Below are 17,120 nucleotides of genomic sequence, written 5' to 3'. Positions count from 1 at the left end.
TGTGCCACACCACCTCCCTATTAGAGCTTATAATAAAATTCATTCCGCACCTGGGCGGGAAAAAAATAGAGGAAACATTGCTCTGCTCCTATTAAAATTAATGCTAAAATCCCACTTCTTGCATTGGGAGTAAGATCAAGCTATGAATATTGTGTTCTAAACTCATCTAATTGAATGGGGACAACACTCTCATTAAGCTACCTTCAGTGAGGACTTCTCCAATCGAATGCCTTAATGTCTGTTGGAGAGACTTGACTCCCTGTTGTGAAATGTCGATCTTGCCAACACAAAGCAAATAAGAAAGACATGTCCATTTGTCCCTTGTAATTTGGTATTCCATTTATCACACTATGGGTATGTCTACACTAGCCCCCTAGTTCGATCTAGGAAGGCTAATGAGTGCGACTAAAATTGCAAATGAAGTGCGGGATTTAAATATCATTAGCATGTTCCTGTCCGGTCGCCATTTTAGAAATTGACTTCATTTCGGGAGGAATAACAGGTTATTTGATTTAGGGCTTTAATTCAGAATCCCGTTTCACTGCCGTGTGTAGACGCAGGCAGTTACTTCGGGCTAGTCAATTTCTAAAATGGCAACTGGCCAGGAACATGCTAATGAAGTGTGGGATATTTAAATCCCGCACTTCATTTGCAATTTCGGTTGCCCTCATTAGCCTCCCTAGATTGAAGTAGGGAACTAGTGTAAACATACCCTTTGCTTCTGGAGCTGAGTGAAAGAAGCCAGCTGAGATGCACTTATCTTTCCATGTTCATCTTTGTGAGATTCAGGTTTTGACAGAAAAGGAAGTCTGAACTTTCTGTGACACTCAATCTGGAGAGAGAACCAGACATCCAGGCTTAATCATATACTGTCCCCAGTCCCTCAATCCATTTTAACTTGGTGGTCAGTTTTGTGTTAGAAATTATGCTTCTGGGATTTGTCACTGAAAATATAACAAAGGTGAGCCACTCAATTGCAAAGATTAACCATAATGTAATCTGACATCCCAACTCAGGGTAGGTCTGCACTTACCAGAAGATTGGTGTTGCAAAAACTTGATCTCCCAGGAGTTGATTTAGAGAGTCTACTGAAGACCCACTGGATCAACCACCAATCTTTTTCCATAGTACTCCACCAGAATGAGAAGCATGAGGGAAGTTGATAGGAGAGTTTCTCCTGTCGATACCCCACAGCAACTCGGCCTAAGGTCAACATTGCCCCCTAGTGCAGACCTGCCCTCAGCTCTGCTCCTTGTTAGGTTGAGGTATAAAATGTCGGTCTATGCTCACTGGGTTTAGTGTCTATGAAAAGCTTAGCTTCTGAGATGGTGCCATTAAACAACTCTTCTTTCTGTCACAGCCAAACATGACTGCACGACAACTCCTGCAGACAAAGAAAAGCCACCAATCCCCCCCATTTAAATATTCATCACCTTTACGGACAGCCTCTCTCAAAGTGAAAAGCACAGAGTCACCAACCTTCCGAAAGGGGTCGGAACCTAGGAGGAAGAGCCTGAGACCATTCTCCATCACAACTGCCTTGAATACACTCAACAGGATGGTCCATTCACCCACAGGGAGGCAGACATTGGAAATCAGCTCACCAGTACTCATCAGCTCCAGTAATCCGACTGTGGCAACCCAGAGCAGTGAGAAATTGGAATTCCCCTATGGCACCCCTGTCCAGGTAAATAAAAACCATCCATGTTGGTGATTGTAGGGCACATGCATTGTTTGCTCAGAAAACAATAGGCAGAAAAGTAAATACTAGGGGGAAATCTTTTTTCCTCTGTGCAGACAGCAACTTGAAAAGCCAAAATTCAAATTAGCATTAGATAGCACTTTAAGGCTTTTAGAGATTTATATCTGCAATGGTTTAAACTTCCTGCCATAATGATCCACAATCTACATAAGAACATCTCTTTTCCCACCATGGAAATGCAACCATCTCTAGGAAGGAGCACAGTTCACAATAAGCACCCAGACGTATAAGATATCTAGCAATCTCATTTCCCCCTGTAATCAATGGAAGCCGAGAGCCCTAAACACCTCAGAAAACTGGCTCTAATTTAGATTTATTATATCTAGTTGAAGGTGTAGGGGAATTTAACTAAAGAAGAATGAAGATTTCCCAACTTAAATTTTACCACAATGCACCAGGGGGGCAGGGCATTTTTTAAATAAATATCCTCCTTAAATACACCATCTAAAGACTTGTCTGCATGGTAGGTTAGTGCACAGCACAGTAAAACAGGATCACTAAGAGTGCACTCACTGGACACTGATACTGCACACGAATGGTTCTGCAGTGGGCTTTGACTAACTCCCCTTTGATGCACTCCTGTTTGAGTCTGGAGTTTGAAACAGGAGTACATGAAAATGCACAATGGAGCTTTTAATGTAGTGGCAGGCTCCAGATAGCCAGTCAGTGCACCACGGACAGGCTAGGCTGTAAATCCTGGCTTACCACACTGACTTGATGTCCAGACAGGTCCTATATACCCTCATGTAGAATACAAGCTGGAGAAAGCATGAAATCCTGTAACTTAGCAGCTAAAAACTAGCAGGAAACTCTGAATTGTAAGCTGGCATTCTTCATGGAAATCTATCATTACTGAGGGTCGAATACTGCAACAAAGGGAGTTTTGACTGACCTCAGTAAGCAGGAGATCAGGCCACATGTAAGTTCTGTAAAAAGCACCTTCCAGGGAGTTCAGAGAGGTGGCAAAGCAATGAACTCAGACTTTACTAGCAATCAACATGATGCCCTCTGAAAGATGAGCTTCGTCTATCAACTAAATACAACTTAGCGAGGCTTGTCTTGTCTCTTGATTTCATGTGATGCCACCTGCTTCACACACATACACTCCTCTATTCAATGATAGTTATGAAGCCATCTAGCGAAGAAATCTAATCATCCAGACCAGAACCCTTTTTCCTTTGATCTTTGCCCTTCAGCCATATCCTCCACTGTTTACATCGCTTTACTTTCAAAAGAAGAATTTACCCTTGCAGTCTTTGCCTCCTTCCAAGATTGTCCCAAGACAGACTGAATTTTGGACTGTAATGGTACAATGGTAATATTAAAATACACTTTACAAAATAAGACCTCTCCTTTTTAAGGAGGTGAAAGGTCCCTTGGTCCCCACTCTCTGATCAGAAGTCACTACCCTGCTTGTTTACTGATTATCTGAAAAGAAAAAGGGGTTTCTAAGATTTATATGGAATGTTTCATACTCTAGACAAACTAGAGAAATAGTCTGAGGTAAATAGGATGAAGTTTAATAAGAATAAATGCAAAGTACTCCACGTAGGAAGGAACATTCTGTTTCACACAAACGGAATGGGAAGTGACTGTCTAGGAAGGAGTCCCGCAAAAAGGGATTTAGGGGTCATAGTGAATCACAAGCTAAATATCAGTCAACAGTGTGACACTGTTGCAAAAACAAGCAAACATGATTCTGGGATGCATTCACAGGAGTGTTATGAGCAAGACACGAGAAGTCATTCTTCCGCTCTACTCTGCGCTGATCAGTTGGAGTACTGTGTCCAGTTGTGGGCACCACATTTCAAGAAAGCATGTGGAGAAATTGTAGAAGGTCCACAGAAGAGCAACAAAAATTATTAAAGGCTTTGAAAATATGAGTTATGAGGGAAGACTGAAAGAATTGGGCTTGTTTATTCTAGAAAAAAGAGAAGACTGAGTGGGGACATGCTAGCAGTTTTCAAGTATCTAAGGGGCATTCAAGGAGCAGGCAGAAAAATTGTTCTCCTTGGCCTCGATGATAGGACAAGAAGCAATGGGCTTAAATTTCAGCAAAGTAGGTTTAGGTTGGACATTAAGAAAAACTTCCCAACTGTCAGGGCAGTTAAACACTAGAATAAATTGCTTAGGGAGGCTGTGGAATCTCCATCACTGGAGATATTTAAGAACAGGTTGGTGAGACATCCATCAGGAATGATCTAGATAGTGTTTGTTCCTGCCATGAGGCCAGGGGACTGGACTTGATGGTCTCTCAAGGTCCCTTCCAAATCTAACATGTTATATGTCTACAATTCTACTCAAGGTAGCTCCCAATAAGCCTGCTCTTGGTAGTGCAGAGGTTATGCAAGAAAAATCAGCAGGTTTTCTGTACCTCACAGAGCATCTTGGATGCTAAATACTGTTTTACTATGAGAGAAAGTAAAGCTCTACAAGAGGATCATAATTCAATTGAAATTGTATCACAGTTTATAAAACCAATGACATTTCACTGAAAAATGTCTCACTGTGGACTACTGTCAATAGCATGAGCCACAGAGCATGTATGCTGCCTTTTGCCTTATAATGGCTCTGAATTGTTGTTGTTTTTTTCTAAGTCAGGCTCTATACCCAGTAGGTTGGTTTGGTTGGTGTTTGTTTTGGAAAGGGGAGGTTGAGAGGGAGGTTATGTGGATTTCAGGAAGGCAGATTTTAGAAAACTCAGAGAGCTGGTAGGTAAGGTCCCATGGGAAGCAAAACTAAGATGAAAAACAACTGAAGAGAATCGGCAGTTTTTCAAAGGAACATTATTAGGGGCCCGAAAGCAAACTATTCTGTTGCGTAGGAAAGATAGAAAGTATGGCAAAAGACCGCCTTGGTTTAACTAGGAGATCTTGCATGATCGAAAAATCAAAAAGGAGTCAGGTAAAAAGTGGAAACTAGGTCAAATTAAAAAGGATGAATATTAGGAAACACCACCCATATGCAGGAGCAAGATTAGAAAGGCAAAGGCACAAAACGAGCTTAGTCTAGCTAGAGACATAAAGGGTAACAAGAAGACATGCTTAGAGTTGCCAGGTGTCTGGTATTCAACCGGACAGTCCGGTTTTTGGGCCCTCTGTCCGGTAAAAAAATTCAGAAAATACCAGACATGTGCAATGTCCAGTATTATCTGGTTTTCCAGCTGGGCGCCTGATGGAAGCCTGGTGGGGGCGGGGGGAGTGGCTCAGAGGCGGGGCACGATCACCACTGGGAGCCTCTGATTGCGTCTGACATAAGAGTGACGCCTTGGGGAGGAGGAGAAGCTCTGTCCGTGCTCCTGAGCGCTGTGCAAGCACGTGGTTGAGCAGTAGCTGGACTCGCTCGTGCTTCACCAGGACTGTGCGCGGGACAGGCAGCGCCCTGGGATCTGCATGTGCCCAGGTCAGTTCTGTTCCCAGCCGGGTCGATTCTCTCCCCTCCCAATCCCCTCTCCAGCCAGCCTCACTCCCCCCGACCCCTCCTGGCCAGCCCTGCTTCCTGCCAGCCGGTTCTCCTCCTCCCGATCTCCCCAGCCAGCCCCGCTGCCCCTGACACACACCCCCCCGACAACCCTGATTCCAGTCCTCGCACCTCCCCCGCATCCCCCCCAATCAAGTGTGTCCAGTATTTTTTCTGAAGCTACCTGGTAACCCCAGACATGCTAAATATATTAGAAACAAGAGGAAGACCAAGGACAGTGCAAGACCACTGCTCAGTGAAAAGGGACAATAACAGGGTACTTTGAAATAGCAGAGGTGCTTAATGACGTCTTTGTTTCGATCTTCACCGAGAAGTTTGATGATGGTGGGATGCCTAACATAGTGAATGCTAGTGGAAATGAGGTAGGTTTAGGTGTTAAAATTAAAAAAGAACAAGTTAAAAATTACTTAGAAAAGCTAGATGTCTGCAGCTCCCTACAGCCTGATGAAATGCATCCTAGAATACTCAAGGAGCTGATAGAGGAGCTATCTGAGCCTTTAGCTAGCATCTTTGAAAAATCATGGAGATCAGGAGAAATTCCAGAAACTGGAAAAGGGCAAATAGAGTACCAATCTATAAAAAGGGAAATAAGAATAACCCATGAAACTACAGACCAGTCAGTTTAACTTCTGTGCCAGGGAAAATAATGGAGCAAGTAATTAAGGAATTCATCTGCAAACATCTGGAAGATAATAAGGTGATAGGGAACAGCCAGCATGCATTTGTAAAGAACAAATCATGTCAAACCAATCTGATATCTTTCTTTGATAGGATAACAAGTCTTGTGGATAAGGGAGAAGTGGTGGACTTGGTATACCTAGATTTTAGTAAGGCATTTGAAACAATCTCACATGACCTTCTTATCAATAAGTTAGGCAAATACAACTTAGCTGGGGCTACTGTAAGGTGGGTGTATAACTGGCTGGATAACCATTCTCAGAGAATAGTTATTAATGGTTCACAGTCATGCTAGAAGGGCATAACAAGTAGGTTCCTCAGGATCTGTTTTGGGACTGGTTCTGTTCAATATCTTCATCAACTGTTTAGATGATGACATAAAGAGTACACTTATTATCATAAAAGAGAACTAGATAAATTCATGGAGGTTAAGTCCATAAATGGCTATTAGCCAGTATGGGTAGGAATGGTGTCCCTAGCCTCTGTTTGTCAGAGGGTGGAGATGGATGGCAGGAGAGAGATCGCTTGATCATTACCAGTTCGATTCATTCTCTCTGGGGCACCTGGCATTGGCAACTGTCGGCAGACAGGGTACTGGGCTGGATGGACCTTTGGTCTGACCCAGTATGGGCGTTCTTATGTTCTCATGTTCTTATTAAGTTTACAAATGATTCCAAGCTAGGAAGGGTTTCAAGTGCTTTGGAGGATAGCGTCATAACTTAACATGATGTGGACAAACTGGAGAAATAGGCTGAAGTTTAATAAGAATAAATGCAAAGTACTCCACTTAGGAAGGAACATTCCATTTCACACAAACAAAATGGGAAGGAGTACTGCAAAAAGGGATCTAGGAGTCATAGTGAATCACAAGCTAAATCTGAGTCAACAGTGTGACACTGTTGCAAAAAAAAGCAAACATGATTCTGGGATGCATTCACAGGAGTGTTATGAGCAAGACATGAGAAGTCATTCTTCTGCTCTACTCTTCACTGATTAAGCCTCAATTACAGTATTGTGTCCAGTTGTGGGCACCACATTTCAAGAAAGCATGTGGAGAAATTGTAGAAGATCCAGAGAAGAGCAACAAAAATAATTAAAGGCTTTGAAAATATGAGCAATGAGGGAAGACTGAAAGAATTGGGCTTATTTAGTTTAGAAAAGAGAAGACTGAGATGGGACATGCTGGCAGTTTTCAAGTATCTAAAAGGATGTCACAGAGAAGAGTGGGGAAAATTGTTCTCCTTGGCCTCTGAGGATAGGACAAGAAGCAATGGGCTTAAACTGCAGCAACGTAGGTTTAGGTTGGACATTAAGAAAAACTTCCCAACTGTCAGGGTGGTGAAACGCTGGAATAAATTGCCTAGGAAGGTTGTAGAATCTCCATCACTGGAGATATTTAAGAGCATTTTAGACAGACATCTATCAGGGATGATCTAGAGTTTGGTCCTTCTGTGAGAGCAGGAGACTGGACTTGATGATCTCTCAAGGTCCCTTCCAGTTCTAGTATATGATTCTATGTGGTTTGTTGTTTTTCTTTTGTTTGTTTGTTTGTTTTTGTTTCTTTATCTTCTGTCAGAGTTTGGGGCTGTGACATTTGCTACTTAGAACAGGCTTGAGATGCAAAGTTTGTATCTGCATCTACACTCACATCTAAACTTCCAGTTGATGGTGTTGGTTTTAGAAGCTAGGTCTAGATTACACTCTTTTATCGGAAAAAGCTATGCAAATTGCACTCCACAATTTGTGTAGCTTTTTCTGATTGCATTTCCAGAAGAGGCTTTTCCGCCATTTGCGGAAAAGCCTCCTCTTTCAGTGGAGACCTTATTCCTCGCATTTGCTCTTCCACAAAAAAAAGCAGAAGAGTAAACGCATTCCCTGGACGCCAGCCTAGACGTACCCAGAGTGCTGGATCCACTGTTTCATTTCTGACTGATCTCTGGCATTAACTTCACTCAATAGTTGCAAAAAAAGGAAAGTCATCTTGTTCAAGAAAGAGCTTCTCAGCAAGGACATTAATGTCTAGAGACTTTTATAGTATAAAAGCCACCTGCCTATAATAGAAATTGAAAGTTTTATAGAACAGACTCATAGCTTTTTAAGGCCAGAAGGAACCATCTAGTCTTACCTCTGGCACATTACAGGCCACAGAACTTCACCACCCACTCCTGTAATAGACCCCTAACTTGTGGCTGAATTACCAAAGTCATCAAATCATGATTTAAAAACTTCAAGTTACAGAGGATTTAGTTTAATCACTGAGGATATGTCTACACAGCAGGGCTAAAGTCGAATTAAGCTAAGCAACTTCAGCTATGTCAATTGCGTAGGTTAAGTCGAAATAGCATAATTCGACTTTTGGCGCAGTCTACATAACAGGATGTCAAAGGAAAAACACTCTTCCTTTGACTTCCCTTACCACTCATGAAATGAGGGTTACCATGAATTGGAGTAAGAAGTCCTCAGGCTCAACATTATTTCGAAATAAAGTCTTGTAGTGTAAATGTGCACTATGTTATTTTGGAATAACTGAAGTTATTCCAAAGTAATGCTGCTGTGTATACCTACCCCAAATGACCTGCACCCCATGCTACAGAACAAGACAAAAATCCCCAGGGCCTCTCTCAGTCTGAGCTGGTGGAAAATTTCTTCCTGACTTCAAATGTGGCATATTTCCATCACTAGAGTCAGCTGGTAATTCTCTGAATACATGGGGGAAGCAGATTGGTTGGTTTAGAAGGAGCCAGTGTTTACATCATCAGTGTAAACATGTTTGCAGTAGAATGGTACTTTAAACTTTCCTCTCTGTTTCCCCTGACTCAGTAAGTATTTAACATTGTAAGAGCTCTTCACGAAGCTGAAAAAGAAACTGAACTCCAGAAACTGTGCATTTAATAAACTAGCCAACAAAAAATGGCATAGGTGCTGAAACTAACGGAATGGGGGGGTTCTGCAGCACCCCCTGACTTAAGGTGATTTCCATCATATACTGGGTTTACAGTTTGGTTCAATGGCTCTCTGACCCCCCTCTAGAACAAATTGTTCCAGCACCTCTGCAAAATGGGAAGCTGGCCCTAAAGCACCATGAGCAACTCGCCTTGTGTTATTCCACTGCAGGGTACAGTGCACCATTCTGGTCACGAGCAAACCAGATACACAAAATTGATTGAACTCAGTGATTCCTGTAGGATCATAACAGAAATGTGGAATGGACCCCCATACTGTGCCTATATTACCTTTCAGGGATTGCATAAACATCAGAGGCAGAATGACTTCAATAAAAAGGAGAAAGGGTGCATGATCCAACACATCTACTTCATGGACACATTCCACTGACCAAGAGGCTGAAGTCCACAAGGAGCTTTGCTTCTGAAAATTCCATGCCCCGGAATATCACTGTGGAAGGCTACAGTGTAACCAAATGGTTAGAAATGTCAGTGATCATGGACAACCTATTCCTGTAGAACAATTTTTGCGAGGCACTGACCTTGAAAGAAAACACTAGATACTCTAAATTGAGCTGGGGTAGCAAAGACTGGTGAAAATATGACCAATGAATGACCCCAAGCATGAATGTGGAGAGACTAGGTCAGCACTGGAATACTGCCTGATGCAATGTTCCCTGTCAATACCCTGTATTCCAGGGCATTATTCAAGATAAGTGACATTGTCAGGTCTTGACTGCAGCTTTGGTGTAACACATATGATGATAACCTGCCCATAACAAAAGGTGCACGTTTACTCCCATTAGCTCTGGCATTTTACCAAACTACAAGATCCACTTTAATTATAATTAGCTGAATTCTAATAGTTAGAATAACAACAAAAAACCACCAACAGTTTGTATGTCGCAATGTCATCTCTGAGCATGTTACTGTGAAATAAAACCATAAGTACCTCAAGCAAATGTTCACAAAGTAAACAGAAACACTAGAGCCATGTCAATTGCTGGGCTCCAGCAAACAGAAAGCCTAGATACTTCTTCTAAAGTTAAGTCCAGCTAAATTAAAACAGGCCCCACTTTCCTGTAATGTTCTTGGGTTGTATCCTACTGAAAAGTCTAATAGACTTCTTTAGAATCCTTCATCCATTCTGTATTGGCAGCCCCAGGCACTAGTGGTCCAGGAGACTTTGCCTAGTTGGCCATAACGAACCAGCTGAAATTTTTCATTTGGGATTTCAGCATGTCAAAATATGATAAATAATAAGCCCCCAACACTGAAATCAGAATCCAAGACTGGATATAAACTTTGCACAAATCTGAGGCTGTTCAGATCCATCCCTGTGCTGTAACTTTCAGGTAGCAGTAGAGGTGCTATGCCCTGAAATGTATTCACTAGGAGCGGACCCAAACTCTTGCTGAGAATCCTCTTGCTCCCCTAAACTTTAGAGAGGCTTGGATAACTCTCTGAAATGGTAGCGTTAAGGAAGTGCTTGACTTGAAGCATTCCTGAGCTGAGGTTAGGTTATTTGCTTTCTTAACTTAGTAGGGAGCCTGTCAGTTTCCCCAAAGCAGTCTTAGAGGCTGGTGATACCTCTGCCTTGGATGGTTGCCTGCAGAAAACTGGAAGGTTACATTGGCTTGTTCTGCTTGACTGCAAGCCAGGATCCATCTGTCAAGACTTTCATTTGCAGTTTCAGAAGACTTCTTTGCAAGCAAGTTAGTTCCTTTCATCAATTCTTTCTTTCACAAGGCATACCGGAGCGGTCGACAAAGGCTTCCCTTGTCAACCGTGGAGCGTCTAGACTACCGCACTGTGCCGACAATCAGCTGATCGTCACAGCGCGGTGGCCATTTTGATGTAAATGAAGCGGTGATTATTTAAATCGCCGCTTCATTTTGCTATGTCTAGTACACTCATCTACATGGCTCTGTCGACGGAGCCATGTAGTCTAGACATACCCCTAGAAAATAAGGATAATAATGTTGTTCTGCCTTGCATGGGTGCTTGAGGGTTGGTTCAGATTTGTAAGGTACCTTGAGGTCTTTAGACGAAAGATGCTATAGAAATCCATGGACAGTGTGTGGTGGGTGAGAAGATGAGCTTGCTTCAGATTATAACAAGCCTTCTTTCGGTCTAACAAAGTCAAAGGTGACTTTAAACTGACCTAACCTACAGCTCAACACTCCCCCCCCCCCCCCAAAAAAAAAATCCTTGTAAATTATGCATCTTTTCTCATCACCTTTGGTCTGGGATCACTCACTGTAAGGGAGCCCAAGGAACAAATTTGTCAAGTGCCTTGAGAGAGCCAGTGTCACAGACGGGTGAGATTTGGGGGGCAAATAGTAAATTTGCCAAGAAATGCAGTTTGGGGGTGACTAAAACTATTCATAAATCTGTTCAATTCAGCAAATCATTGTGGCAGAAAAAAATGTGAGAAAAGCAATTTCCAAAAAGGCAAAATGGCTCGTTTTGACTTTTTCTAAACTAACCCTGCTGACATTTGATTTAGAAACACATAGTTTCATTTCAAAATGTCACTTTCATTCTCCCCAAATGTTTGATATCCAGATATCAATTTTTCCTATGGGGGAGGGGGACACAAAAATAGTTTTAGTTCAAAACAAATGGATTTTTTGTTCACAGATTTTTCACCTATCAATTATTTGATCAGCTCTGTCTATTGTACTGTAAGTTACTGGAACTTATGAATTTACAGGGGCTAGAAAAAAGAGTAAGTGCATAGCTTAGATTTCTTCCTCTTGCAGTTTGGCTTAATCTCAAGTGTCATCTTGAAACAGCCGTGTGCTTCCCAGTTATAAATTTCCATCTTGTTAAATTCGCTGCCAAGTCTCTGCACCCAATTATGCTGAGTCATGGATAGGGTTAGATATGCTGTGAAAAAGTCACTTGATAGCCTGTTGCCAGCAATAAAGAGCCTCAGAGGGATTTGCAAGAGTGCTGCCATTAAGGTCAGTTTGTTGTCTGGCTTTGTGGCAGGAAAGGCTTTAATAGACGGTGAGGTCTGCATGGCATACAGCACCAAAAGAGGCTAACGTGATCTGATGAGTTAGAGCCTGGATGGAAGCGGAGCTCCGAAAAGGAGGACAGACTGCACATGTAGTATAGATAGAACAGCATTACCTCCCCCTCTTTCATCCCACTAGGAGTTTCTAGCTGTCCTCCTACAATGAGTGCAGGGAACATTCTGGGAATGGGGGTCTGGATGGGTCACTTGGACTGTTCTGTCCATTCCCTCTTGGGGCAGCTGGCATTGGCCGCTCTTGGAAATCGGAATTCTGGGTGGGATGGACCTTTGGTCTGACCCAGAATGGTCATTCTTATGGAACAGGCTCTCTGCTAGAAGGAAGGATGGATGGGTTTAGTTAGATGAAGCAAAAATTCACCATATGAAAGGCAATGGGGGAAAGCCTGATTCCCCAAGCACACTGGCTAGTCACCTGCATGAGAGATGCGTCATGGCAGACATACTCCCTTGCTGGAAGGGAGGGAAAGTCTGCGCTCAGGTGTCTGAGGCGTCCATTAAAATACAAAGAGATCAGGAGCATTCAGTGCCATGGGGAACCACACCTCAAAACAGGCAGCGTCTCTCCCTTCAGTGAAAGAAACTGCCCCTGTCAGCATCCCTAAGCCCTTTCCTCACAGTTCTTCTCTGGGCAGCTGTTCAGTCCTGGGCTGGAACAAATTGTCCTGAGTATGATCTCTGGTGAATGATGGCCGTTGAGGCAATGACCTAGATTCATACATTGTCTCAGGCAAGAGTGCAAGTGTGAGTTTGCCTTGAAACTCAGACAAAAAGGCTAGACGCTGGCCAAGCTCCCAGGCACTGGGGTTAGCAAAGATGGGGATCACAGAGGAAAAGGTCTCAATCGCTGTCATGGGGCAGAGTAGAGGAGGAAAAGGAATCAGTTATCAGAAAATAATAACCTATTATATCTTTTTCTCCCTCAAGGGCACCATCCCCTAGAATTTATGCTAAATTTGGCTTAAATCAAAAGGCCACTAGACTTATTACTCAGAGGCAGTTAGAACCTCAGCATGGTCCTGAAGGTAGCTGTCAGCCGTCTTGTTCATGAAAAGATACCACTCTTTGCTCCCTGTCTTAAAAAACAGATGGATTATGGAGGTGGAAGAGAATCCTACTCCAAATTAAAGGCATAAGAGGAAAATCCTCCAGCAACCAGTCTGTTTCCATTCCTGCTTTAGTGTCTCCCTGAGATTTGATGATGTTGGAATTGTGAGAAGAGAATCAAGCCCTAATACCAACCACTCTTAAGTAAAAATGTATGTCTTGAAAGCAGAGGTGGGGGCTTGAGGAGATGACACAACACAGTACGTACCAGCAAAATAACTCAGGTTAGGAAATCCCCACAGAATATCTTTACAGTCACCCAAAATCTGCTCTACGTGACTCCTTGGCACCTTTACTGTGGAAGATCAGTCAGACTCATTTCTGCCCATACAAGGAAATGAACTGGGAGAGGTTGTCACTCATATCAGCTCCCCTCCCATTGCTTGTAATTGTTGGCACACGCAACACTCTCCCTTCCTTTTACTCTTGCCAAGCCACTCACCCTCTCGGAGACACAGCCCATTCTGAAAGACTCGGGCCCAGGCATGCAGCGAGCATCACAGCATGTTGTGAAATCCAAGCCATGGCTCAGTCCCTGATCTCAGTCCTTCCCCTCCAATTCCACAAAAAGATACAAGAAACTCAAGAGCTCTCTTCTTAAGTGACTATGCTCATTTCCAGCCAAGCCCATCTTTGCAAGTCTGCTGGTAGTAAGGTCAGGGAGCACTCAGCTAGAAACTGCCTCTACCCTTCACCACTAGTCAGGAAGCTTAAGAAACGTGGTAACTAGCATCACATTTTATATCAATGGTTATGGAAACATGTAAGATTTCAGCTTCCGTTAAACTGGCCTCAGTGTATGCTGGAAATTGGCAGTATAGTCTGCTAAGAAGACTTCCAGCGTGCAGCTGATGCAAGGGCTTTACATCAGTGCTCAGTGTAGACAGCTTGTTGCAGACGGATGGCAGGAAGAGCTGGAGAGACAAGGTGGGCTGAAGGCCAGCAGAGGACCCCGTTATTCCCTGCTTCCAAGAGAGCAAAGGACATTCGTGGATAGCAGCACACAAATGATTGCCACAGCCCTGAGACTGTTCTCTACCTAGAGCTAGTTGGAAACTTTTTTTGATTAAATTTTTCCTCAAAAGATGCCATTTTGTCAAAACCAAAATATTTTGTGGAACCATATTAATTTAGACATGTTTCTACGGGATGGTTCCTCAGGTCCAAGATGGAGTTTGGAGAGAAAAAAAAAGCTACAACCCAGATCTTTCCAGTCCAAACATGGATGTTTTGACACAATTCTGTTTTGCAAAAAACGTTCAAAGCGGTTTCCTTTCGTTCCAATGTAGAACTAAAACAAATGCCCAAACCTCAACAATTGTCATAAAACAGAAGGTCAATAGAGATGGCTGGACTCTTATACCAGAGGCTGGGCAGGGCAGTACCCCAGGGCCCTCAGAAAACAAGAAGAGAAAAGAGGACTTAAAGCTCACCTACACTTCCTCTCTCTCAGATCAGAGGAACTGAAAATTAAGCCTAATGCACTAGTGCAGGGAATGGAGTTGGTAAGTCAGTGAGCAGTGCTTTATCTTAAGTCAGAACTCAAAAAATGCCCTGGGCGTGTTACTAAGGGGCACTATTGCTGGAACTGTTGGCTTTGAGATGAGATGGGAAATGAAAGTTTGGATCATTCCCATCACTAAAGATCCTGTGGCCCTCTTCTCAGGAGAAGCATGAGCCCAGAGGGCCTGGCAAATTTCTTAAATGCTCAAATGCTCTCTGCTGACTTAACTTCTCCATGTTAGCAGAACCGCAGAAGCAATTTTTCACTACCCCTCCTGGGAAAAGCTAGGGCACATCAATGGTGCAATATGGCTTCTGGATTTCAGTTGGCAAGTGGTTCTTATTTTGGATGAACTGATACCGGTATTAGTTTCATCCCAAGTTTTACATGTTTATGACCAACTTATAAAGCTGCAAAAGGAAGCTATAATTAAAATTATTTCATGAAGGTGCCTATCACCTCCCTCCAATACTTGTGTCCTGACTTTGAAGAAGTGCCAGGAAACTGCTTATTCTGTGCCAGCTTGAATGCCAGCCACAAAGAGCACAAGAGCGCTGTCTCTGGGGCATGCCGTGTTGCAAATATAAAGAGGGCAAGAAATAAAACAAAGCTTAACTTTATAGGAAGAAATTAGGAGAGTGGGAAAAGATGTGAAATCACCTTTTTAGTTTGCTGCTTTGCTGTACTGCTGTTACACACAAGGACAGGATCACAAAAACAGCCTGGACAACATCTTCTAGAAATCACAAGATGTACAGATTAGGCATGTGAATGGGAGACCAGTTAACTAGTTCATCAGTAAGCATCACATTTGCTGGATGATGCTTACTGGGGACTGGGAAAGCAGCCCATGCCCTGGGTGGAGGGCTACTCCAGCCCCGCATGAGAGGGGCCTGGGAGTGCTGGCAGCAGCAGACCCCACAAAGCCAGGGGTGCTGGGAGGGCCAGCAGTAGCAGCCCCTGCACAGCTGAAGGGCCCACACGTAATCAGTTAACTGGGATTTTACATCCCTAGCACAGATGACTTAAATAATAGAGGCCTTCGTGTACCCAGGCTCCACAGTCCAACCTTCTGTATTATTCTTTCTGAAATGAATTCCCTATGAAAGGCAGTGGATTGACAGCCCAAGAGAGAGCAGCTCCCCAAATGCACAGAGCAGGTCCAATGCAGGTAGAACAATACTAGCTTCTCCTCCACCACTCTGTGCAATGGACCTCCCCATCTGCACAAGAGAGATAACAAAATCTCCTTGCCTCTCAGGGTGATGTGAGACTTCATTAATCTCTTTGCAGCTGTAAAGCACTTAGAAAGCCTCCAAAGCAAGGTGTTATAGAGGTGCAAAGGGACTACCTTTGAAGGAGAGAGATTTCATTCTCCTTGTCCCATTTAATCCTTTGTCTCTCTGCTGAAGCTAGCAACCACAGCCAGTCCAAAAAAAATCTGAAATAGTTTTTCTTCCTCACAGAAAATTGGGTTTGCATCTAAACAAAATTTTTCACCAAAAGTGTCTGCTTTCTGAGGAAAATACAGATTCTTTCATCAAAAAAAATCAAATGCTCAAAATCTAGTTTTCACCTCTGCCAGCAAAACAAAATATTTCAATTAAGATATACCATTGTGGTGCCTGATGAGAATTGTAGTTTGGTTGCCCAATGTATCCATTCTTCTCTATGGGCTGGGCTCTCTATCTATACTACATCTCCCATGATGCATTAGTGCCAAGGCCTCCCATGATGCACTATTCCCAGCAAGAAAAACTCTGCTATATGGTGAGTGACTGCTATTTGGCAATGGAGCTCACTGTAACAGAGGAGAATGGGTGCAGGAGGCACTGCAGCAAAATGGAATTGGAAACTCCCATGAGGCTCTGCAACATTTCTAAATTGATTTAAAAAAAAAATTGCCAAAAAAAGTCAAAATTTGTCAAGGGGGGGGGGGGAGAGAATATTTCCCAACCAGCTCTAGAGTCAACTCTTATGTCAATTCCATTAAGGGCTAGACTAAGACCACCAACTCATTTAATCGAATAAGTATTAGATGGCAACACCTTTAAATCACTATCAACCTTAACTGATATGATATCAAACTGGCTACTTAGAAGGGAAAGCCTCTGACCCCATTAACTGTATTCTGAGACCCTTCAGCACACAAGTGCAACAGGCTTGAATTTGTAGGTGTAGGTTTTCCTTGATTGGTAGAGCTGATCCTCTTTGCCTATGTACAAAGGTATGGCTGCAGTTAAGTAGCTGACTAAGCCCAGAGCCTTTTAGGTATCTGTTAAGAGGTGATAGTGGAAGTATCCTTAATAGATCTGTACAATCCTTTCCCTTAATTTCACTTCCTATTAGAGGTATATTTATGAGAAGCCCTAACCTGACTGCTCCCATCCCTCATCACTGGTCCAGATAAATCAGCTGTGTTATGCAGTGAAAGTTTTTCTCTCCGGGCAAGCAAATGACATCAGTTATCTGCAAGTAGCTAATAAAGTACAGTCTGGTTTAGCCAAATGCACTGGAGCTGAGACAAACACGATAAGAAAAATTAGCAATATAGCCTTTTGGTTTGATGACTCCCATCCACAGCCTGTCCCTTTTGTGAAAATT

The 17,120-nt window shown here is 43.0% G+C and overlaps 1 protein-coding gene across 4 annotated transcripts in view; it reads left to right on the top strand.

The window, feature by feature from the left end:
* SH3RF2 (SH3 domain containing ring finger 2) overlaps positions 1-17,120 on the top strand; it is a 117,931-nt gene that overhangs the window by 51,815 nt on the left and 48,996 nt on the right. For all 4 annotated transcript variants that reach the window (XM_014576271.3, XM_075900303.1, XM_075900304.1 and 1 more), the window contains one exon: positions 1,361-1,687. In XM_014576271.3, the coding sequence (XP_014431757.2) occupies positions 1,361-1,687 (327 nt within the window). The remainder of the gene's footprint in view (positions 1-1,360; positions 1,688-17,120) is intronic.

The sequence above is a fragment of the Pelodiscus sinensis genome, chromosome 17 (assembly GCF_049634645.1).
Source record: "Pelodiscus sinensis isolate JC-2024 chromosome 17, ASM4963464v1, whole genome shotgun sequence".
NCBI lineage: Eukaryota > Metazoa > Chordata > Testudines > Trionychidae > Pelodiscus > Pelodiscus sinensis.
The sequence above is the reverse complement of the archived record's forward strand: the minus strand, read 5'-3'. Positions and strand labels throughout refer to the sequence as shown.